Source organism: Crotalus tigris, unplaced genomic scaffold (genome assembly GCF_016545835.1).
Source record: "Crotalus tigris isolate CLP2741 ecotype Arizona unplaced genomic scaffold, ASM1654583v1 scf7180000019496.3020429, whole genome shotgun sequence".
Taxonomy (NCBI): Eukaryota; Metazoa; Chordata; class Lepidosauria; order Squamata; family Viperidae; genus Crotalus; species Crotalus tigris.
Genome location: NW_024097566.1, coordinates 271,835 through 297,359, shown reverse-complemented (window position 1 = coordinate 297,359; position 25,525 = coordinate 271,835). Strand labels below are relative to the sequence as shown.

General features: G+C 40.0%; 1 protein-coding gene across 3 annotated transcripts in view; it reads left to right on the top strand.

Annotated features, from left to right (window-relative positions):
• The window catches only part of PPP1R12A (protein phosphatase 1 regulatory subunit 12A), a 178,786-nt gene that overhangs the window by 80,279 nt on the left and 72,982 nt on the right, over positions 1–25,525 (top strand). For all 3 annotated transcript variants that reach the window (XM_039362939.1, XM_039362940.1, XM_039362938.1), the window contains exon 3: positions 21,999–22,117. In XM_039362939.1, the coding sequence (XP_039218873.1) occupies positions 21,999–22,117 (119 nt within the window). The remainder of the gene's footprint in view (positions 1–21,998; positions 22,118–25,525) is intronic.

The following is a 25,525-nucleotide window of genomic DNA, read 5'->3' as shown; positions in this document are numbered from 1 at the left end:
TCGCAAGTCGGAAGCACTCTTTATTTCCTTTCAACCCTCTTCCATGGGGCAGAAGGTTTCTTCATCAATTATAGGCAGGTGGATCAAACCTTGCATTGCAAGAGCATACCAGTCGCATTCCCTGTCAGTTCCAAGCCATATCACTGCTCACTCCACCCGCGGCGCTACAACATCCGCGGCGTGGGCAACACAAGCATCCATTGGGGATATCTGTAGGGCGGTGACTTGGTCCTCGACTTCCCCGTTCGTGAGGCATTACAAGCTGGATAGGTTTGCCTCTGCAGACGCCTCATTTGTCCAGAGGGTGCCCCAGCAAGTAGTGTTATCAAGTGGGACACAGGCCCAGACTGATTCCCTCCCATAGAGACAGGGCAGCTTTGGTATGTCCCATTCATGGATTCTCCATCTTCGTGCTGGAGAAGGGGCATTGTCTTACCTGAACACCTTTTCTCAGCATGATGATGGAGAATCCACACTCACCCCTTTAGTGTCCATCAGGTCCTGTGTCAGGAGTAGGAGAGCCAGCACGTCGGACTGTTGTCAGTAGCTTCGCCTTCATCATGACTGGGTGGTACTCTAGCCTAGGAGGAGGCATGGCAAGTTTGACAGACTTAGTCTAATTGGGCAGGAAGACGGAGTAAACCCATTTGTGGATTCTCCATCACCATGCTGAGAAAAGGCGTTCAGGTAAGACAACGCCCCTTCTGCTTTAGAATATCACAAGGTCCATTTATCTATGAATTTCTTAGTCTTTCCCTTCCTGTCAACATTTACTCTTTATGAATTTGATTAATAATTAGATTTTCATTCATTCTGTTGCTCTAACTGAATCATATCAATATTGTAATGTATTAGTTGCTCATTTACCTATTCAATCTACATTCATTCATTACCTCTTCCATTTTCACTCTCGTTTTCTGACACACAGGGCATCTCATTTATACTCTAATGTAACTGAACTGTTCAAATGTGTATTATTTTTATGACTTTCTTGGCGATTTTTGAAAAGTTTAAAATTTTTGAGCCTATTACAACAATCATTTAGGATTAATATTCCATTTCTTCCATATTATCCATTTTTTACAAAATGAATAGTCACATTTTCTGTGGTTGAGGTAGACAGTTTTGCATATATTTATAAATGTTTTTCTTTTGCAGAGTTTGTAATTAAAAAGATTACAGTTATTATTATCTAGGAGTGGTGTGGCACCAATTTTTTATGTTCAGCACCAGTCTCAAATTCTTAAGCTTATACGAGTGATGATCTTCCTTTTCAAAGTTATAACGCTATTTTTTAGGTGTGCAGGAAATAAAAAAATGTGTTTTATTTCTAAACTGAAACAAACCATCTCATTTTAGAATTTATGCTTAACTGGTTTGGATAAGCTGCAGTTCAGCCACGACAGCATATCGAATGTTTCAGTTCTGGACTTTGGTCAAAAGAAAGCAAACTTGGAGAGTTTTTTACTGAAGTAGGGCAAAACTGGTACATGTCGCTCCCTTTAGCCTCACCATGTTGCCCGTGAGCCTGTTACATCAAACATGTAGTGATTATTTCTGATGAGATAATAGTGATAAGGCATGGATACTGTATGGAAAGGAAATTCTAGAAGAAGCAGAAAAAGCGGGATCCAGGTCAGTGAAGAAGTGACACATAAATATTTGTTGATTTGTTTTGGGGAGAGGAATTCTAGTGTTTGAATTTTATTTAGAATTTATGCTTAGTCTTTCAGAAAATAATGAAATACATTTAGCAAGCTACTAGAACTAATGTCCCCTTATTATGTATTAGCACTGAGGAATAAATGGCACTCAGTACTTCTATTCTTATACAAACAACATTGGTGACATTCTGAAACAAATTCCTGGACAATGTACAATCCACAGTATGCTGCTTTAACTGTGAATTATTTTAATGAGTGCTGGTTGAATTACATTTTACTTTTTAATATTTGCATTAATTTTTAATTGTGTATTTATTTTTAATATGAGTATTAACATTATAAGGCTTTTACATATTTTTGTTATCTAATAAAACACAAACTAGTGCTGTAAGCTGATGCAAATTGTTATTCCATTTTTAACCTAACAACTGTCTGCCAGTTATACAATTTTCTTTAAAAAAATATAGAAAAAAATAATCTTAATTAGCCTCTTTAGAAGTTTCTTGGAAAAATTAAACATTGCCTTCACTTGTCTGCACATACAATATTAATACAATATATGTTTTTGGTCAGAATTTAAAATGTTTAAAAGTGTCAATATTACACTACCCATAAATCTAGGTTTTGAAACTGATCTGGTAGTTGAGAAAACAACCCAGTTTAGCTCAATTCAGGCTAGTTTAGTCTTCTAGGAGGAAGAAGTGGGAGCACTCATTGCTGGAAGTATCATGTTTTCCCGAAAGTAAGACCTACCCCGAAAATAATCCCTAGCTTGATTTCGGGGGGTGGGCCTATTATAAGCCCTACCCCCAAAATAAGCTCTAGTTTGGGGGCGAGACACACACCTAAAAATCAAGCTGGAGTAGGGGTGGAGATGCCCCACATGCCCCGCACCCACTTACCGTTGCATCCAGACTTTCCATGAATCGGCATCTGCCTAGCCTCACCAGCATACTTCTTCTGTGGCCAAAGGAAATGCCTCTACAGCTGAGAATGCAGCTCTGGAAAGCCTCTGGTGACAAAATGCAGGCCGGAGCTGCATTCTCAGCTGCTGAGCCATTTCCTTTGGCCACAGAAGAAGTGGGCTGGCTGGACGGGCCTGTCAGTGCTATTGCCACTGCAAGGTGAGACTGTGGGAAAAGACCCCCCTCTGAAAATAAGACCTGATGCCTCTTTTGGAGTAAAAAAAAAATATCAGATCTTATTTTTGGGGAAACACAGTAGTTGGTGGGATAAGAAGATCTCATCCCCATGCCATTCATCTCCTTATGTCTAGTTTTTTAATATACTTTTTAAAATTATAATTGTTTGAATATTTTTTTTTATGTTTGTAAGTCATCCAGAGTCACTTTATCAGTGATAGGAGTGGCATGTAAATTTAATAAATAAAGTAGCAAATGGGGAAAAAAGATAACTGAGCAGGACCAGAGAAGTTGGAAATGTGTCACTTTCTGCATCAGATTGCAATGTTATGTTTTGTTTTAAATTTAAAATTTAGAAGAACTCTAAAAAGTACCATACAGAGTGATGGAAAGAGACCTTCTTAAATATTTACTCCATAATTTTTACTATTATAGAGCAATTTTCCCTCATAAAAATTCTTTTTTTTTCCAGGATCAAAGTTTAGACTTTTAACAGCCCTACTTACTTTAGGCCTAGAAAAAACACTGGTAGAACTTAAGCAAGAGTGCATGGCAATTAAACATTCAGATAGCCACCATGGTGTCTGCATATATACAAAAGTGCATAGAGGATGTCTGTGTCATTAAAAGCTTTGTGAGGGTGAATGAGAAACCAAGTTGCTGAAAGCACAGTATGTGGCTTTTAAATCCGGCCATATGCTGGCACTTAGAACAGTCAGAGCTAATTTGAAAAGTGCCATAAAAGATGCAAAGCAAGCCCATTGTCAGAAAATTCAGAACATTTTTCAGGACCCAACAAACACCAGGCGCATGTGGCAAGGAATCCAGCCCATTACAGATTATAAGAGACTCCATCGAGATGCAAGGACGACACAGACTTCTTAAACGGGCTGAATACATTTTTTGGAAGATTCGAGGCATCAAATATCATCCCTGCTCAGGTAGCTGTGCCCCATCCGAACAAGTAAGTGCTTAGCTTTGTTGTCACCTCTGTCTGGAAAACACCGCAGAAAATTAACATTCGGAAGGCAGCAGGCCCAGATAACATCCCTGGGCGGGTTCTTAGGGAATGTGCTGATGACCTGGTTTATGTTCTTACAGATATTTTCAATCTCTCATTGCAGCAGGCAGTTGTCCCATTTGTTTAAGACGGCCATCATTTTGCCAGTGCCAAAAAAGTCCACAATTACTGATCTCAATGATTACTATCTTGTTGCACTGACATCCATCATTATGAAATGCTTTGAGAGGCTGATAAAGGACATTATTGTATCTATCCGTCCCAGCAGCATTTGACCTGCTTCAGTTTGCTTACTGACCAAATCGCTCCACAGAGGATGCTATTTCTTCTATTCTCCATCTGAGCTTGAAGCACTTAGAGCAGGCATGTCAAACTCGCAATGTCACATGGCATTGTGCAACGTATCGGACCAATTTTGCCATTGCCGGCAATGGGATGGGCGCGGCTTCCACATGACGCATCCGGCACATGGGCTGGCAGTTTGACACCCCTGACTTAGAGGAAAGAAATACTCATGTGCGTTTATTGTTTGTCAACTTCAGTTCAGCATTTAATACAATCATTCCCCAGTATCTAGTAGACAAACTGGGTCTCTTAGGCTTAAACACTCCTTAAACAGGCCTCAGTATGTGCGAGTTGGAACAAGTATTTCTAACACCATTTTCTTGAGTACAGGTTCTCCTCACCCTGTTGACCCATGACTGTTGTGCTAGGTTTGCCGCCAATCATATTGTGAAGTATGTGAACGATACAACAGTAGTAGGCCTTATTCATGACAACAATGAGGGTGCTTACTGCAAGGAGGTTGAGGGTTTGGTGAACTGGTATAAGGAAAACAGCCTAGTTTTAAATACTGGAAAAACCAAAGAGATCATTGTCGATTTCAGAAAAGGCAGGCACAGCCACACTCCTCTGTGCATTAATGATTCACCTGTGGAGATGGTTACCAGCAAGTAGTAGTAGTAGTACTAGTACTAGTAGTAATAAAGTTTTCACAGATGTGGAAGAGAATGACAGGGTGAAGATCTTGTGGGACTTTCGAATACAGACAGATCGCCATTTGGAATACAACATGCCAGATATCGCAGTTGTAGAGAACCGAAGCATACAGCTGATTGATATTGCTGTACCAGGAGATGCCAGAGTCGAAGAAAAACAACTGGAAAAAATTACGAAATATTGCAGCCTGGCCATCGAAACTGCACGATTATGGATGAAATGTGACCTATTGTCATCGGGGCACTGGGAACTATATCCAAAAACTTTGCAAAATATTTCAAGAAATTGCAGCTTCCTGCAATAACTCCAGCAATGCTACAAAAAGCTGCGCTACTCGGAACATCTTACATTTTAAGGAGGTACTTGGTTGAAACCTAGAATGCTGACAACAGCCCATGTCAACCATCAGTGCTAGTCAATTTGAATATTCAGTTGACTGAGGTTCACATCTAATGAATAGTAGTATTAATAGTAGTAATATAATAATAATAACAATAACAATAATAATAACAATAACAACAACAAAACAACAACAACAATAATAATGAAGCTGTATGGAAAAACATCATCTGAAATAGAATCGCTGCTCAACACTGTCCGTATATGTAGCCAGGATATTGTAATGGAGTTTGGCTTGGACAAATGTGCCACACTTACTATCAAACAAGGAAAAATAATGAAAACTGAAGGAATCAAGATGCCCCACGAAAATAACATTAAGAGTCTGGATGAGAAAGAGTACTACAAATACTTGGGTATCCTTCAAGCTGACAATATCAAGCACACTGAAGTCAAGAAAAAGATTAGAGGTGAATACATCAAGAGAGTGAAGAAGATCTTAAAGTCCAAACTCAATGGAGGAAATACCATAAAGGCAATCAACACCTGGGCAATCCCAGTCATTAGGTACACAGCTGGAATAGTGGACTGGACTCAAGCAGAACTAAAAGCAATGGATAGGCAGACCAGAAAAATAATGACAATGAATCATGCCCTTCATCCACGCAGTGACATTGATAGACTTTATCTACCAAGGCAAATAGGTGGGCGTGGAATGCTACAAGTACATCAGATGGTTGAAGAAGAAAAAATGGCTTTGGAAGAATATCTGAAGAACAATGATGAAGATGCACTGAAATTAGTATATCAGGAAGGCTTACTGACTACTGGAGAGACCAAACTGGCCTACAAGAAAGACCAAATGAAGAACAGAATAGAGGCATGGGAAGACAAAGCACTACATGGCCAATACATGAAAAAAATAGCTGGGAAAGCAGATAATAATAAAACCTGGCAATGGCTAAGAGCAGGAAAATTGAAGAAAGAGACCGAGGGACTAATTCTGGCTGCACAAGACCAAGCCTTAAGGACAAATGCATACAAAGTCAAAATTGAGAAGACAGCAACAGACAGTAAGTGCCGCCTATGCAAAGAAGCTGAAGAAACAGTGGACCACTTGGTAAGCTGTTGCAAGAAGATTGCACAGACTGATTACAAGCAGCGGCATGACAAAGTAGCAACAATGGTGCATTGGAAGATCTGCAAAAAATATCATTTGCCTGTAAGCAAAAACTGGTGGGATCATAAAATAGAGAAAGTCATAGAAAATGATAAAATTAAACTGCTCTGGGACTTCAGAATTCAAACAGACAAGCACCTGCAACATAACACCCCAGACTTAACAATTGTCGATAAGAAAGACAAAAAAGTCTGGATAGTGGACGTGGCAGTGCCTGGAGATAGCAGAATAGAAGAGAAAGAACTGGAGAAGATAACAAAATACAAAGACCTACAAATAGAAATAGAAAGACTGTGGCAAAAGCAAGCGAGGGTAGTACCAATAGTAATAGGCCCCTTAGGTGCAATCCCAAAACAACTGGAGCACCACTTGAACACCATTGGCATTGACAAATTCGCTATTAGTCAATTGCAAAAGGCGGCCTTATTAGGAACTGCTTCCATCCTGCGACGATATCTGTAATACCATCAAACATCCACATCTGCCTATCCCAGGTCCTGGGTAAGGACTCGATAGGTAGACAGAATGCCAAATCCAGTCTGAACATCTGGCTGACTGTGTGATGATCCATAATAATAAAAGTTGGAAGGGACCTTGGAGGTCTTCTAGTCCAACCCCCTGTTCAGGCAATCCCCTATACCATTTCAGATAAATGGCTGTCCAGTCTCTTCTTAAAAACTTCCAGTGTTGGAGCATTCACAGCTTCTAGAGGCAGGTTGTTCCACTGATTAATTGTTCTAACTGTCAGGAAATTTCTCCTTAGTTCTAGATTGTTTCTCTCTTTGGTTAGTTTCCATCTGTTGCTTCTTGTCTTGCCTTCAGGTGCTTTGGAAAATAGCTTGACTCCCTCTTCTTTGTGGCAACTCCTGAGATATTGGAACACTGCTATCATGTCACTCCTCGTCCTTCTCTTCATTAAACTAGACATACCCAATTCCAGCAACCGTTCCTTATATGTTTTAGCCTCCAGTCTCCTAATCATCTTTATTGCTCTTCTCTGCACTCTTTAGTCTCTGTCATGGTTCCGACTAATGAAACACTTCAAAGAACTTCCAGCCATTTTATCGTAAAAAGTTTCTTTATTTATGTGACAAAATGTCAGCACAGGCATGAAGAAAGGCACTGCTAAGATCTGAAATCTCCACCCACCGAGCAGTTATATTTGCTAGCATTTCCACTCCCTGTTTTGCTGTCATAATTTACGTTCTCCAATTAGTGTGAAGGGCAAAGGTTCCCTTCTTTTCCCTTTTGCGGGCTTTTCCCTCCTCCCTCCTTCTCCTCTGCATTAACTCTAAAAATACCAGAGAGTTCTGCATATTTTGTCAAAGCAAGAATATACAATATTAGCAGCATTGACAGTCTTAACATCTTTTTTACATTGTGGTGACCAAAACTGGATGCAGTATTCCAAGTGTGGCCTTACCAGGGCATTGTAAAATGGTATTAACACTTCATGTGATCTTGATTCTATCCCTCTGTTAATGCAGCCTAGCACTGTGTTGGCTTTTTTGGCAGCTGTAGCACACTGCTGGCTCATATTTAAGTGATTGTCCATTAGGATTCCAAGATCCCTCTCACAGTTAGTACTATTGAGCAATATACCACCTATACTATACCTGTGTATTTGGTTTTTCTTGCCTAAATGTAGAACCTTACTTTTTTCAGCATTGAATTTAATTTTGTTAGATAGCACCCAATGTTCAAGTCTGTCAAGATCCTTCTGTATCTTAAGCCTATCTTCTGGAATGTTGACTATTCCTGCCAGCTTAGTGTCGTCTAAAAATTTAATAAGTTCCCCATCTATCCCCTCATCCAAATCATTGACTAAAATTTTGAAGAGCACTGGGCACAGAACAGAGCCCTGGGACACCCCATTACACACTTCCCTCCATGTAGATGCAGTTCCATTGAGGATCATATGCTGAGTACAGCTGGTCAGCTAGCTACCAAACCATCTGATGGTGATGCTGTCTAACCCACATTTTTCTATCTTATCAAGTAGTAAGTTGTGGTCTACTTTATCAAATGCCTTACTGAAGTCCAAGTAAATTATATCCACAACATTCCTCTGGTCCACCTATTTTGTCACTTGGTCAAAGAATGCAATAAGATTTGTCTGGCATGATCTGTTTTTGACAAACCCATGTTGACTTTTAGTAATGACTTTGTTTGCCTCTAGGTGTTCGCTGATTCGTTGTTTGATTATCTTTTCCAGAATCTTCCCAGGTATTGAGGTCAGGCTGATAGGTCTGTAGTTTCCTGGATCCATTTTTTCCCCTTTTTTGAAGATGGGAACTACATCAGCTCTTTTCCAGTCCTCTGGTAGTTCCTCAGTGCTCCAGGATGTTTGAAACATATAGTTCAGTGTCTCTGAGATTACATCTGCCTTCCCCTGTCCTTACCACTTTCTACAGAGGGACGATCGAGAGCATCCTGTCATACACCATTACAGTCTGGTTTGGAAGCATCACTGCTTCAGACAGGAAGGCGGGGCAAAGAGTGGCGAGGATGGCAGAAAAGATTATTGGCAGTTCCCTTCGTTTCATCCAGAACATAGCACATAAGTGTTGCTTGAGCAGGATCCGCAAGATTGTTTGGGACACTCACATCCTCTTCACTACCTGTTTTCCTTGTTATCTTCTGGGAGGAAGCTCCATGGTATCTGAAGCAGAACATCCAGATTCAGTCATAGTTTTGTTCCTTACATTATTAACTTTATGAACTCTAAAGCTTCCACTTTCCATTATGTATTCAAGATGGACAGTGATTAATATTGTATGTTATTTATATGTTAGGGTGTAGGTTTATATATATGTTGTATATAGCATGTTTAAAAGTGTATTACGTATGTGTACACCTGGAGAGCAAGCAACTAAATTTCATTTTTAATGTGTACCAATGTGCCCACAGTAAAAAAAATGACAATAAAGGTTATTTTATCTATAGGCAAAGCCAAACTTTCCTATCTTCCGTACAGATGAATTGCTCTCTCCTCCTGGACAGACCACAACTACTTCTATAAAATTCTATATCCCTTGCAAAGAAGAGACTTTTCTCTAGCCCATATAGATAATCTATATGTATATCAACCCTCCCAAGATGAACTAATATGATAAAGATGAACTAATTCTACTTTATTGTAACATAATCTGGCAAATCTGAAAGTATAAACTTCCTGCTTCCATTTTTAACTGCTTGATTCATTAGGGCAGGTCCTTCCTAAGTTTATCTCTGACCATTAAGCCATTAGGGATTCCTGCCTTTCTTGCCTGATCGTTTCCTAGGCAGCATTTCTTCCCTTCATTCTCCAAAGTCATCCACACATTCCATTATACCCTACTAGAGTGATAGTTAGCTAATGTGCTAACATTCCATATGAGGTTGAGTCTGTTTCACGCGTTCTTTCAAAGTGCCCACTGTACATACACTGGTAATCAGAGCTAATACACTCTCTCCTGAGTTTGATAAACTCTACTCATGATGAAGAGATTGAGGCATTTTGAGAGAGTTTCAAAGGAGTAGCAAATTTTTTATTCATAGACTTGGCTTATAAAACAATCTTAATGTATTTATGCACTGTTACTTAAGATGTATTAATGCTGAGCTGACTTGGATTGTAAATAAATAAATTTAGACTCCACTAGTTTATTAATAAATACTTTGCTTGGACTGTTTTTCATCACTAAAATACAAGTCTGCATTTGCTTATGTATAAGTATTTTTATAATACATTGATTCTGTGCTTTAAGGAAGGGAAAAGATTTTATAGCTGAAACAACAGGTTATGAAATAGTTAATAAGGTTAAGTATTTAGGAGTTTATATTACAACATCTAATGGAAAATTGTATAAGAATAATTATGAACGCTTATGGGTTAAAGTTCAAAAAGATTTAAATGATTGGCAAAAGCTACAACTATCGTTATTGGGGAGAATTTCAGTAGTGAAGATGAATGTTCTACCAAAGTTTCTTTTTTTGTTTCAGATGATACCCATTTTAAAGAAGGATGCTAATTTGAATGAGTGGCAGAAGGGTATTAATAAATTTATTTGGGGCGGGAAGAAATCAAGGGTAAAGTTTAAGATTTTACAAGATGCTCGAGAAAGAGGTGGACTTAAAGCACCAAATTTGAAATTATATTATGATGCGGCCACTTTAACTTTAGTAAGTGACTGGCTTAATTTAACAAATAGAGATATTCTTGTTCTTGAAGGGTGGGATTTATTATATGGTTGGCATGCATATTTAATTTTTGATAAGAAAGTAGATTTGGTCTTTAAGTCACATATTTTAAGATATGCTTTACTTTGAGTTTGGAAAAAATATTATTATAAGTTAAATTATAAAATACCTATTTGGGGGATCCCTGGACAAGCAATCCAGGAGGTTTCCAAGGGGGTGAATTTTGACAACATTTCGTATAAAGAGTTACTTATTTGGTCGGGTACTGATTGGCAATTAAAGTCTTCTGATGTGTTAAGGCAAGAAAATATTTTACAATCGTGGTTTCAATATTTGCAAACTGTATTTTTATAATATATTGATTCTGTACTTTAAGTTATTTGTTCTGTTTATGTAACTTAAATACCAAAGTTCATTGGTATTAATAAAATTAAGTATTAGTTTGGAAAAGTAAAATTATTTTTTCTTAGTTGTTTCAAGTTGCATGTATTAGCTGCTTTTCAGGATACATTGAGCTTCAGTTTCAAATGCACTTGCTGTTCCTTAATTTCATGAAAAGCCTAAGGAATAGTCTTGTCTATATGAGTACTAAATGAAATTTGAAAGGCACAGAACTTTGCTGATCTTTTTTGTGGTATTCACTGGTGATGACACACTATCAGGTATAAGGATTGGTTTGAGTACCAGAAGTGCCTTTGGCATTATGTCTTAAAACAACATAGGAAGAATAAAGACCTTTTAATTTTCATGGACCTCTCTATGGGCTTTGATGCTTTAATTATGCAATAGTTTTAGTTATGTTGCCCTAGTTGGGAAGTTACAGTCATGATTTGTTTGCTGATGTTAACATTTATTGCTTTGCCCAATGGTGTTTCTATGGGAATTATTTCTTGCCTCCTGTGCTGTGTGATATCTGAATCATTTGTTTTCAGGTGCTGTGATAGATAGATTTCCAAGTGCCCCATAGGCGCCCAAACACTTTCTGCCCAGATGGAGAACTAACAGATTGTTGAATCAGTAATTTATTCAGTCAATGATCAGTAGAAGAACAAAATAGATACAATCCAAGAAATCAAATCAAAATGAATTAAGGTAAAATAACAACATAAAATGTTGCATAAATTACTGTAATGATGTATAGTAGTAATATGAGTGGCATGGTGGCCTAGTGGGGAGGACACTTGTATCCCTCTCGGAAGGTTGAAGGTTCAATCTTAGATAGCAGCAGATATTTCTCTCCTAGGGCGTAAAGAAAAAATATCTGTTGCGAATTCTGCATGGCATCAAGAAGGGCATCTGGCGAGTAAATGCTCAACTCCATTCAGTCGCCCTGACTCTATCCTGAATTAAGGGATTACAGTGTCAAATAAAGAGAGTTTTTATATATAGTAATAATCTCTGCAGATGTAATCTTTGTATTACATTATGTAAAGTAAAAATACATGCTCTCTAAAACAAGTTATATAAAGGATTGCAGATCTTCATATATATTTCATAATAAATAAATGAAAACTAATTAGCCTTGAAGATGATTATATCTTATTTTCATTGCAATAATGCAACATTTGGTTGCCATTCAGTTAATAGTGTTTTTTGTGTCTTCTGATAGAATATTCATGTAGAAATTATCTTCCTGGGAATTTATTTATTGGGGGCAAAATATAAACAGAATATTCCTCTAAAATTTACAATGTAATAATATATGTGAAATGTTTTTGATCTCATTGCCACTAAGCAGGCAGGCGAGCTTGATTAATGGATTTTAGAATATCCGCCATTTAACAAAGCAGATATTAAGTTGTTGTGTCTGGTTTTGAAGAAGATTGTCCTTGGCCTCAGGAGAGAAAGGTTCTGTAAATATTTTGCTGGTTCTCAAATGTTCTTGTTTATCCATTTTTTGCGATGTAGACATTGATTGTTAACTTTAGCTTCAAACTCCATATATTTTATTCTTTGGGTGAGTAGCTGTTTAATTTGAAATATTAGGAATAGTGCTAACTTTTTCAATGCAGGCTATCTGTGCAACTTAAAGGGGTAAAGCTAGAAAACACTGGATTTTCAGCCCTATAATTCATCATTATCTTCCAGGCCCTTATCAGGATTGCAATAATTTATTTTTCAAAACTTAGCAGGACATTTGCAGTTCTATTGGATGCAGTGCGAATTGATCCCAGAATTTTTGTTTGGACTGATTCCTGGACATTCTTTGTGTAAATTCCCACTTGTGTACTGCAGAGGATTTAAGCTAACAATTTTGCCTCAAAAGAGTTGCCAGAGTAATTGGTTGACTTCCATTTGTGGGAGGGAAAAAAGTGCTTAGCAACATTTGAGGAACTCACGGCTGACTGTACTACTAACTAGATTACAGTTGACGGAACCTTCATCGCTAAGCAGTGCAATTGTAAAATGTCTCAAAGATCTCAAAATGATGCCACAATGTAGATTTAAAATGAAATTAATCACTGACTGTAATGAATTTATTTCAGTCTAAATTAACATAAAAATGCATTTTATTGTTTATAATGTATATTGAATTCTTTCCCAATTTTCTGGAAAAAAACACACATTTTTTTTCTTCCCTATTTTCAGAATTTATAGAAGTTTTACATTTTCAAGTCAGATAAATGTTAAACATTTTTGGCTAATAAAATTCTTTGGACATTCTTAATGGTAACTACATTTGTTAATATCAATATGAACAAGAAAATCATCACTGCTGTGTGAAAGTTATTTTAATCTTTGTACCGTATTATCTATTGATAACAAATATTTGGTATTTTTCTTGGCTTTATATTATTGGCCAGAGTGATTATTCATTTGTATTGGATCAGTGCTTGCTTGCTTTCCTTGCAGCTGAGAAACTGTATAGATATAGTGTGTATCTTAGGCTAATGTCAGCAATGCTTGAAGAAGAAAAACAGGAAAATCAGTTTTCCTTCTCTAAATGAGAAGCTTGGGATTCTTTATAGGTTTCGTACATGCAGAAACTTCAGAAATTTATCTAGACCAGAAATGCAATACTGTAAAAGGGCATTATTTGTAGTTTTACAGATACGGAGATTGCCAGTTCAGGAAGTGACTTCTTTGATGATTAGCAGGGTAGACACAAAATTTTATCTTGCCTTCTGATGGTTAGATGCATTCTCCATTGATAACCTTGTCTTGCTATATAATAACAGTGCTTTTTCCCTGAGGCATCCTAGAGTATAGGATATTATAATAAAAATTGCATAGAGATTTTTGATGCAAAAGGGGCAACTGAAAAAATCATACCCGAGAGGTTATTTGCTGGTGGAGAAATCCAGAAAATGTAATTTTTGTCAAATCTAACATTGCCTGGTTTCCTGAAATTTGCTTTTGTATCTTACCATGTTCAGATGAACTATTATGATGAAGGTATTTTAGGAATACATGTCTCATCTCCCACCTTTATCATATCAAAAATTAAATGTAAATTAATTTGCATATATCATCTTGTGAAAGATGCTTGCAACATGTATATATACTGATCTCGTGATGCTAAATGAAATATAGCTGACAATTAAAAGTCAAATTGTTAATGTAAAATGCAAACATTTATTTCCCATAGACTCCTGGGTTGATGAAAAATTCATATTCCATCCTTAGGATTATAACAGTGTTATATTAGTTGGCAAATCAAAATAGTTCTATATGCTTTTAATGCACAGAAACTCCATTAGGTAGAAACTAATATATAATTTATGTGATATATTTCTTAAAGATATTTGCTAATCTGAAATTTAATTGCTTGCAGCTGTCTTAGTAAGGTTAATACATTAATGCTTAATTGCTATTTTTGTATTGCAGGGCTCAACATTTCTCTTGTATAGATAAATAATTTCTAAAATTCACTCAAAATCTGTATTTGCTAGCCATGTGTAGTGGGCTTTTGATCTGATCCATTTTAGATCTGCAACAGTTCATCAGCAACAAAATTTCACTTATTTTCTATATTACCAAATATACAGGATGATTGTCAGCTTGTCATCATGAGAAGGAATGGCATTACCATGGCTGGACAGAGAAGAAGGGTGCAGCTGTAACCGTAGCCTCACATTGTGAGATATATCTGTCTTTATACCTAGCTGTGGATTTAGAGATACAGCCATCTTTATACCTTGGTGTGGAACTATTTCTACTTAGCCTAAGATGAGCCCAACTGAAATTGGCTGACTGCAAAATTTACTTTTCTGATGAGTGTATATGTGAGGCAGTTTGTTTTCTGTACATATATATGTGTGTATACGCACAAACGTATGTATGTATGACCAAAAGACCCATTAGGGCTTATTTTCAGGGGATGTCTGACTTTGCGGCCATTGCCCGCTCCCTCCCATTGTCTGCTTGCCCGTGCCCACAATGGCTTACAGGGCTTCCCAGGACAGAAGGGAGGTGAGGGCAGTGCTGGCAGAACATACCTTCAGGCGAGGAGGAGAGTGGCATGGACAGGCGGAGGAAGCCGAAAGACCGGGTGGCCCAAGCTTCCTCTGCCACCTCCCTCCCTCTGTCACACCCTTTCCTTTTGCAAGCAGATGAAGCTTTCAGTCTCCCATCATTTCTCCGTCAGAGCACCCCATAGGCACCCACTTTTTGCTCGGGCAGAGAACTGACTTGTGCCATCTGGCTTGTGCTGCCCCTGCCTTTCCGCGCCGCTCTCCTCATCTGAAGGCACATTCTGCCGGCACTGCCCTCGCCTCCCAAGCATCTGCCCTGGGAAGCCCTGTAAGCCGTTGTGGCTGCAGGCAAGCAGATGGCGGGAGGGAACTGATAGGTGTCTGGCAGGTGGAGGGAAGTGGCAGGGGAGGCTTGCGCCGCCTGGTCAGGGCATAAGCCATGGGAGAGTTGGCGGAGGAGAAGGGGGGGTGGCTGTCACTGGACAGGTGATCTGTGGGGTGAAGCAGTGGTGGCCCCTCTAGCAGTGGACACAGCTGTTGCACACTCCCCCCCACCTCTGAAATGGCAGAGGGGGACTGGATAAGGCAACCGATCCTCCCCTGCTGATCCTCTGTAGCATGGCAGTCCAGCTCAGGAGGGGAGTGAAAGGGAAGAGGCGGGTGGGCAGCCGGGTCAAACGGGGAGTGGCCTGGCTGCAGGGGCCCTTAGGTAAGCAGGTGCAGGGCATGTGGGGCAACTCCCTTGTGGCAGCGGCACCAGTGTGATGTGTGCTCCCCTGCCCCTGTGGCAGCGAGTAACCAGACTGTGGGATGGAGTGGGCGGGCTCTTAACTAGGACTTATTTTGGGGGGTAGGGCTTATATTAGGCGCATGCCAAAAAAACAGGCTAAGGCTTGTTTTCTGGGTGAGTCTTATTTTTGGGGAAGCATGGACTCATGGAAATGATGAGGGAGAAATCCTGACTTCTTTGCCTAATAGTTACTGGCCAAGAGACAGATGTCCCCCATAACTTATTTTTGCCCAAGTATTGTCATGAGCTGTTATAAATAGCTTGTGGAGGTTCCATGCAACCTGTGACTTTGAGTCCCCTGATACAGTACTACATGTTCTCAACACATGTGCAAGTTCATATGAATTCTTGAATGAGTTCTAAAATGTGTTGACCTTTGAAATTAAGCCAGAGTTCAAAACAAATTTCAGCCTTTTCTATTGTTCCCCAAATTTTTCCAGCCAGTATTTGTTTCCCAACTTTTGGAAATTCTTTTCTTTATGAAAAAGCAACAGAAGAGAGGTCTTTGTTTTTTCTGGGAAGAGGCAGCACAATATATTACCAATCATATACATACATTTCATGAGGGAAAGTTTGCTGTAATATGTATGTTCCATTATTTTTGAAGGTTTTAAAAATAAAACTTGCCAACTGATATGGAAATAGGTAAAATTATTGGGGGGGGGAATACAACTTGAAATTGACTGCTTCTCCATTTTTGGTAATTAGTCTGAGGGAAGTTTGCTGTAATATGTATGTTCCATTATTCTTGAAAGTTTTAAAAATAAAACTTGGCAACTCATTTGGAAAAGATAAAATTATTGAGGGGGGGGGAGAGAACTTGAAATTCTCCAGTACAGGAGATGGAGAATCCACCAATGGGTTTTCTCTGTCTGCCTGTTCTTGAGACCAAGTAGCCAAACTTGACACGCCCCCTCTTGCTAGGAGATCCAGTCTTAACTTGGTCTCAGCTCTTGAAGACGTATCAGGTTTGGCTCTCAGCAGATAGCAGGTTAGAAATCCATTGGTGAATTCTCCTTTTCCCTCCAAAATTACCTAAATGATAAATTGGAACTTCCCCTAAATTTTCCTACAACACTGGGATCAGTGCTACCTCAAATCACAGATTTGAGGAGTGTGTGGGGGGGAGGCTTCTGCAGTTTTACCTCTCAGTTTTCCCCAGGGCTCTGGGGGAAAATTTTCTAAAAAGGGGGGCTGCTTGGAACATCATTCTTTCTCCCCCCCCCATTTATTTTAATTTCTCCTTTCTCTCAAACTACCAGCTGCTTCTTCAGACTGCTGGTCTGAAATTGGAGCTTCGATTCAGGGCCTCCGGACTCACCTCCGGCAGCCGGAATCGATCACAGGTGCCATTTTGGTTGCCGACAAGGGCAACGAAGTCCAATTTAACTTCTTTCTGGCCTGCCGTTCGGAAGCAAGATTGTGGGGTGCAATTTCGACGCAGCCTCTGCCGCTGCTATTGCGATTGCCCCAGCCACAAAAATCCTTGAATTGAAGCCGCGGAGACCGTTCTCAGTAGAGAACGAGTTGCGGCTGCCATTTTGGGGCTGCTGGCATAGCCGAAGAGCTGTAAATGGCCTTTCTTCAGCGGGCTCAGCGCCCTGCCCCATCAGTGGCTTAATTTACATAGTCTCTTTTAGGAATTCCAATCCAGTTCCCCTTTAGGATTTTCCATTCCCTTTTCACTGCGTTCCTCTGGACACAGTAGTTAGATCAATTCCAGACAGCCGCCATTTTAAGGGCCTCCCTCAGGCCTACAAACCAGACCTCCTGCACTGATTACAGGCCCCAAAATTTCATACAAGATCTTTCCCATATTCTGACTAATTCTCAGCCTTTCTGAGGAATTATTTTAGCCTTGTACAGCTTCTGCTATTGGGCCTCATCATCTGTACCAAGAAATTACTGACTAGGCCCAAATTCTCAGGCCACCACCTTTTTTTCTTTTGGAACCGCCATTTTGGATTCACATTGCCTCTGCCAGGCCTCATCTCAGGCCCTCCGCATCCTTCATTGAGGCCTTTTTTTGCTGGTGCACCTTGCCTGGCCACCTAAGGCCTCCGGGTGGGGCCCAGAGAGTGGTCCCAAACGTGCCTTCAGCATCTGACTCAATTGCCATGACCAAAGCCCAGAGAGAATTTTTTTGCTGGTCGGGTGGTCAGGGGAACAGTCTTGTTACTTGTTCCAATCTCACTCCCGCCAATGGCTTGTCTGCCAGAGCTTCATCTCAGATTGCACTGGGCCATTGGTTCTGTGCAGACTTGGGACACAACAGCAATTGGCTGGAGCTCAGGACCATCAATTCGGATCTTTGCCAATTCTGGCTCTGGATCAGGGACCGTCAGGTATGGGTCATCACGGACAAAAGTGGCATCCAAGGCCCACATGAACAGCCAGGGGGATACCAGGTCCAAGTTCTTTATGTCCAAGATACGGTTACTGGGACCCTGGACAGAGCCCAATCTGGCTCATCTCAGGGCCAAACACATCTCGAGAAGGGGATTGCATCCGGATCTCCTTGCCGAGATCTCCAGTAGGTCCGGCCATCTGATCTTCGGCATTTTTGCATCATCAAACAATGCCCAACTCCCCAGGTACTTCTCTCGTTATTATCTTCCAAGGGTGGAGGGAACAATTGCCCTGCGGACTCCGTGGCCGCAAGTTTTCCTGTAGGTCTTCCCTGCCCTCCCGCTCATTCCGGTGACCTTCCGCAAACTTCTCCAGGAACAGGCGGAAGTGAGCCTCGTGGCCTCGTACGAATCACAGAGGCCCTGGATTGCCAATCTGATGAATTTCTCCTGGTCTCCCTTGAGGGAGTTTCCTCCACATTGGGTGTTCTTGCACCAAGGGATCCTCCAACACCCGGACCCTCAGTGGTAGCAATTGAACATTTAGCGCTTGAGCGCAGCATCAGGACACCAGAGTTATTCCCATCACGGGTAATCACTATGACTCAGGCCTCTCGTTGCCCGACGTCCAATCGCATTTATGATTCTACTTGGAAGGATTTTTGCCATTGGTGTAGAAGGCGACAATTAGACATTACTTACTTGTGCTGATTCAGTTCCCTTAGCTCACCATCCCAGAATACAAACCTTCATCAAGGGTGCGTGCAACACCAGGTCTCCTGTGATACACAGGTACCTCTCTTGGGAATTGTCTCGCGTCCTTCGCACTCTAACAAAAACACCTTTTGAGCCCATAGCAAATGTTCCATTGCGGAACCTGTCTCTCAAGGTTGCCTTCTTGATTGCCATCACGACCGCCAGACGTATCTTTGAGCTGGCTACTCTTTTGGTCAGAAATGACCGTTGTATCTTTCGCAGCGATCGGGTGGTCCTTCGTCGGGACCCCACCCTTTTGCCCAAGGTAAGCTCGGTCTTCCATAGAGCACAGGAAGTCATCTTGAAAAATTTTTGCCCCAATCCTTCCCATGACTTGGAGCGGCAGTGGCACACACTGGATGTCCGCAGGGCACTGCGGTGTTACATGAAGCTCACGGAGCTTTTTCGTAGGTCTGTGCCCCTATTTGTTTTTTCCATCTGGCTTCTCCGGGACAGAAAGTTGCCACTGGCACCATTGGCAGATGGATCAGAGCCATATCGCGGAGGCGTACCAGTCCTCTTCCCTGCCGGCTCCATGTCATCTTACTGCCCATTCCACTCGCAGCGCTGTGACCTCTGCAGCATGGGCCACCCAGGCGTCCATCGAGGAGATTTGCAGGGCTGCGACATGGTCCTCGCCCTCCCCGTTTGTACACCATTACAGGATTGACCGCTTCTCTTCAGCGGATGCCTCCTTTGGTCGGAGGGTCCTTCAGCAGGTGGTCTCTGGGGACACTATTCCGGCTTTATCTATTTCCCACCCATCGGGACAGTGAGGCTTTGGTATGTCTCATTGGTGGATTCTCCATCTCCTGTACTGGAGAAGGGGCGTTGTCTCACCTGAACGCCTTTTCTCAGTATGGAGATGGAGAATCCACACCCACCCTTTAGGTCAGTTAGGCCGCATTTAAGGGTTTGAGAGCCAACACCTTCGTCCACCTTCAGCCACTTTCGCCCTCATTAAGACTGGATCTCCTAGCAAGAGGGGGCGTGTCAAGTTTGGCTACTTGGTCTCAAGAGCAGGCAGACAGAGAAAACCCATTGGTGGATTCTCCATCTCTGTACTGAGAAAAGGCGTTCAGGTAAGACAACGCCCCTTAACTCCCAATTCTTGGTAATTAGTCTGAGGACTGGACATAGATATTCAGTGAGAGAGAAATAACCTTAAAGCATTTGAACTCATTTAATTCCAATGTCTGAGGTATTCTTAATTGCCTATTTAAGATGGGACTTGGAGATGTGTGCTTTACAGGTAGTCCTTCACTTACGATCAAAACTGAGCCCAAAATTTTCCATTACTGCAGTTACTAAGTTAATATGGTTGTTAAGTGAATCTATCTTCCACTTGTCAGAAAGTCACAAAAGGTGATCACATGATCATGGGACAATGCAAGCATTATAAATACATGCCAGTTGCCAAGTGCCTGAATTTTGATCACATGAACATGGGATGCCACAGTGGTTGTAAATGTGAAAAACTGATGTCACTTTTTTCAGTATTGTTGTAACTTTGAATGGTCATTAAATGAATGGGACTACCTGTAGTAGCAATAAATCCAGGTAAAATCACCAAATGTAATGAAATTGAAATGCCAAATGGCCAAACCATCAAGAGCCATCAGGATGAATTATAAGTATCTGGTCAGTTGGATAATATCAAGCATGAACAAGGTGGATTGAAATCCCAGGAAAGTACATGCCGGACAGTTTAAAATCTACACTACACTAAATTGCAAAGAAATGCATGTGTGAACATTCAAACAGGTGTGCATTCTGATGGGTTCTAGAAGATGAGCCTTTTCTGCTATAGCATCTATTCTTTGGAACTTCTGGAAATCTCTTAAAATGTATCTTTTTTCAGCAGGTTTGGCAATCTATTGGAACAGGGAGCCTGCAAAATGGTTGTATTATGTGTGAGACTTTCATGCATTGTTCCATGGTCTTATTTATATTTATGTTTAATTATTTTTAAGACTTGTTTTAATTGTTTTGCTGGATGGTTGTATAAATTTGGTAAATGGATAGATGTGTATGGGGGAATAGATGGATGACAGAGGCCTGGAAACAAAGCGCTTTGCAGTAAAAAAAAATATGGCATGCTTAGTTAATGGGAGGAGACTAATGGGACTTAAGACTGTGGTCTACAAATCTCTAAAAGACTGTCAGGTACAATTTTAATTTATAGGTTAGAATGAATTATCCGACCATAAGAACTGAAGCAGTGGATATTTTTTTAAACAATGATAAACTACTCCTCTTCCTTCATTTTCTAATGAAGATAAATGGCCACATGCATGAGGTGGTCCCTTAAATTTCTGACTCAGAAGAAGGAATAAAACAATGACCTGTAAGATGTTTTTTAGTTCATACATTTTATGATTTTGTATTTGCAAATTGTATCAAAATAAGATTATGCTTTATTTCTAATTAATATTAATGGAATGATTACTGCAGGGGTTTTCAAGCTTTTTGGGTTAATGAGCACATTAAGAATTTTTAGTTCATATAGGCAAAAGTTTATATGATCTGAACAGAAACCATAGACGTCTAACATCATATAATGGTCATTCTCACAAATGACTGCCATGGCAAATAAACCATTACTCAAAACCTCTTTACATGAAGTTAGTAAATGATTGATGTTATTCCCTGTAATCTCCCAAAATGCCTTTTAATATTTCAGCAAATCTTTTACCTTTTCTAGGGAAATATACACACTTCCAAAGAAAGCACAAACCAAAATTCTTATACCATTTTACTTTCTAAGGATTCTTTTAGAGTTTATGAAACATTTTGAAAAAGAAAGCCATATTACATGCTTTCCAGTTTGCATGATGCTAGCTTTCCATGTGTTTATTTTTAAATATAACAATACTTTAAAAATGATCGGGTAAAGCATAGTGCATGGGAGACACCAGGGTGTGCTGTTTACCGTCACCACTTTAAGGACCAGAATCTGTAGGATATAGAAGATTTGCATACATAGCAGAGAATTTAATTTAAGGGGTCTTATTAAGGATCCAACTAACACAGAGATAATCTTATTGCAGTTTTACAATTTTTACTAATTTTCCCCAAATGCACAGATTATACTTTGCTGTTAAAAGAAATCTGTACTTATATTAAAACTAATTTGTCGTTATTTCTTCTTTCAATTAACAGATACCTGATTAGTCAAGGAGCATATGTAGGAGCTGTAAACAGTGAAGGAAACACTCCATTAGATATTGCTGAAGAAGAAGCAATGGAAGAATTGCTTCAAAATGAAGTGAATCGACAAGGTAACATAAAAGATTTAATGCATTAACTATGTGTAATGATTAGAAAATTCCATATTGTAACAAAAATTAATGATAGAAGAAAATTAAGCGTAGAACTAAAAAAATCCATACAGCAGCATTCATTCAATTTGTAGCAGCACTGATGCTTAGTAGGTTTTCTGTAAACAATTTTTTTTGTCTTTCTCTGTGCATCTCTTTCTCCTTACTTCTTTTCCTTTTCTTCCCAGCGTAGGTTTTTCCCATTTCCATCCTGCCTCTTTCCTCTCCTCTGTTTTTGCTGGGAGCAGGAATAGGAGACAAAATGGCATGTAGTTATAAACTAGATGGGATAAATTAATTTTTGCAAATGGGATGTTCATTTCATAGAAATTAGTTTTATGAAAACTGTCGGTTTTTTTCTTTGCCCTAATGATGGTCTTTATTGGAATCTTGTCCATGTCCAACGTGCTCTTATATATATACATACATATACACATATATATATACCACATATACATATAACATACATACATGTACAAACACACACAACACATATACATGTAGTATACATATACATATATATGCAACTGTATCCCTTGGACATCCTTTTTGGAGGCGAAGAAATCCACAATTATTTTCAGCTGATTTTAACAATGTAGAGGACCTGTGAGTTACATAGAATTTTTATCTGTATATATTTTGGTGAAGGAGAAGAAGGGAAAGATGTTGCTGAATGTAGGCTTCTTTTCCCTTTGGGATACAACAGTATGTAAGAAAAATATTTTGAAAAACTATATTTATGTTCCGAACAGCAATGTATTTTAAAATTTGGAAATTAAAGGATTTCTCCCCCCCCCCCAGCTTGGCTGATAAGACGTTTATTTAAAAAAAGTGATTGAATTTCAGTCAGTATTGTTTTTAAGATAAAAACACTGAGGAAAAATACACAGTATTTCAGATTGGTTGTTGGCATTACAATACATGTTTGTACTGAGTTTAAAATAGGGGTGCTGTATACCACTCTGAGGCTATGTTTAGTATTTGGAGCAGATTTAAAAACTAAAATTGAATGAAGGTGAATATACGTGTCCCAGGATAAGGTTGCAGGATCCAATCTGTGTCAGTCACTGGCACCAGAGGTTTTGTCTTCCGAGCTTTCGGACTCCTGTTGGAGCCCATCCTCTGGGAATTTATCTCTAGCAAAGTGTGTGTTGTTCTCTGTGTTGTATTTATAGTGCCTGGAGTCATTGCAGAAACTGTCCTGTGTGAACTAGAACATCGTGCATTTCAGAACTACACGCTGAAATTCTGATGCCGCTACATGGATGACACATTTGTCATCATCAACAGAAATGCACTTAAAGACTTTCATACCATACTGACCTTCATCTTCCCTGACATACAATTCACAATGGAGGAAGAAACAGTGGGCAATCACCATTTTTAGATGTACTTATCAACAGACAAGAGGATGGAAGCCTAGAAACCACAGTTTATCGCAAGGCCACCAACACTCCATGCATTCTGAATTTCAACAGCAACCATCCACTGTAGTACCCAGCAAGCCAAACAGGTGGAGAGCAAGTACCTACATGAACAAACAGAATGGGCACCCACAATCATTCATCACAAGATGTCTGCACAACACAGTGAGGAGAGAAAGGAAGAAACAAGGTACAAAACCAATCACATGGCACACCCTGCCATTTATCAAAAACATTTTGCAAGTGGGCATTGCACACCGCCCAGAAGCTACCATATGAGGACAAATTATGCATTGCAAAGATCGCTTGAAGGTGGGAGATACTTCTAATGTAATCTATCGAATCCCCTGCATGGATTGCCCCTGTGACTATGTAGGACAGACCGAGGAAGCTAACCGCCAAATTGCAAGAACACAAGCAAGCAGTCAGACGAGGAGACCCAAACTCATTGGTAGCTTCGCACTTCGCACAAGGACATACATTCAACTTTGCAGCTACCAAGATTGTTGGACGAGCAGGCACAAAAACAGCCAGGGAAGTGATTGAAGCCTGGGAAATAGGTCCCTCGTCAGTCAACAGGACTGCTGATTTACCCCCAGCCTATCAGGTAAATTAGATTAGATCAGATAACCTTTATTGTCATTTTTTTCCTGTGGGCATAATGGCACACATTAAAAATGTGAAATTTAGTTGCTTCCTCTCAAAGTGTACACACATATAACACACATTTAAAACATACTATATACAACATATGTATAGACCTACACCCTTACATATAAGTAACATATAAATATTCCAACTCTGATCGGGTTGCTGGAACGTGCTACATTCCACCAGCTGCTGCTTAAACTGTAAGTTTTGGGAGAATCCACCAGGAAAGTAGCAAGGCCCTGATTGGATCTCCATTATATTTATAGGGTATTATACTCTATTTAAACCCCATTCCAACTCTGATCGGGTTGCTGGAACGTGCTACATTCCACCAGCTGCTGCTTAAACTGTAAGTTTTGGGAGAATCCACCAGGAAAGTAGCAAGGCCCTGATTGGATCTCCATTATATTTATAGGGTATTATACTCTATTTAAACCCCATTCCAACTCTGATCGGGTTGCTGGAACGTGCTACATTCCACCAGCTGCTGCTTAAACTGTAAGTTTTGGGAGAATCCACCAGGAAAGTAGCAAGGCCCTGATTGGATCTCCATTATATTTATAGGGTATTATACTCTATTTAAACCCCATTCCAACTCTGATCGGGTTGCTGGAACGTGCTACATTCCACCAGCTGCTGCTTAAACTGTAAGTTTTGGGAGAATCCACCAGGAAAGTAGCAAGGCCCTGATTGGATCTCCATTATATAACTATATAACTAAAAATCACAAACAGTAGCAGTACATTCAGGGCAAGTGTGTCTGACATCCCCTGTATCTAAGATGTCCGGCTTAGTTCAGTGCAACACCTGCTTTGCAGCCGTCCTTCGCAGTACCCTTTTCAAACTTGGAAACTGTCCTATCTGTAAACAAATCACTAGCCTACAAGGACAGATCATTTACCTAGGGTCTGTAATCCGTGCTCTTCGGGCAGAAATTAGGTGTCCAGTTCAGCCCCTCTACTCTAGTAAGCCTCCCTGCTATCAGCCCCCTTTACCACAAAGATCCTGCAGGAAAAGGGCAGTGTGGACAACCGTGGGATCTGGCAGGGTGAGAGCTGTGAACCATAAACACAAAGCTTTCGCTGTGTCCCTGCACAACAGCTACAGTGCTCTTGCTGACCTTAATAGGGACATTAAGGAGACTGGTAAAGGTATTTGTGAAGATAACTCAAATAAGCAGGGGATTGTGGTCCGAGATGAAGAACTAGATTTTGATAGGGAGAAGTGTGAATCAGGTATTGCACATCAGTCATGCAAGAATAGAAAGGCTCCCAAAAAGAGAAGCTACCTTCTG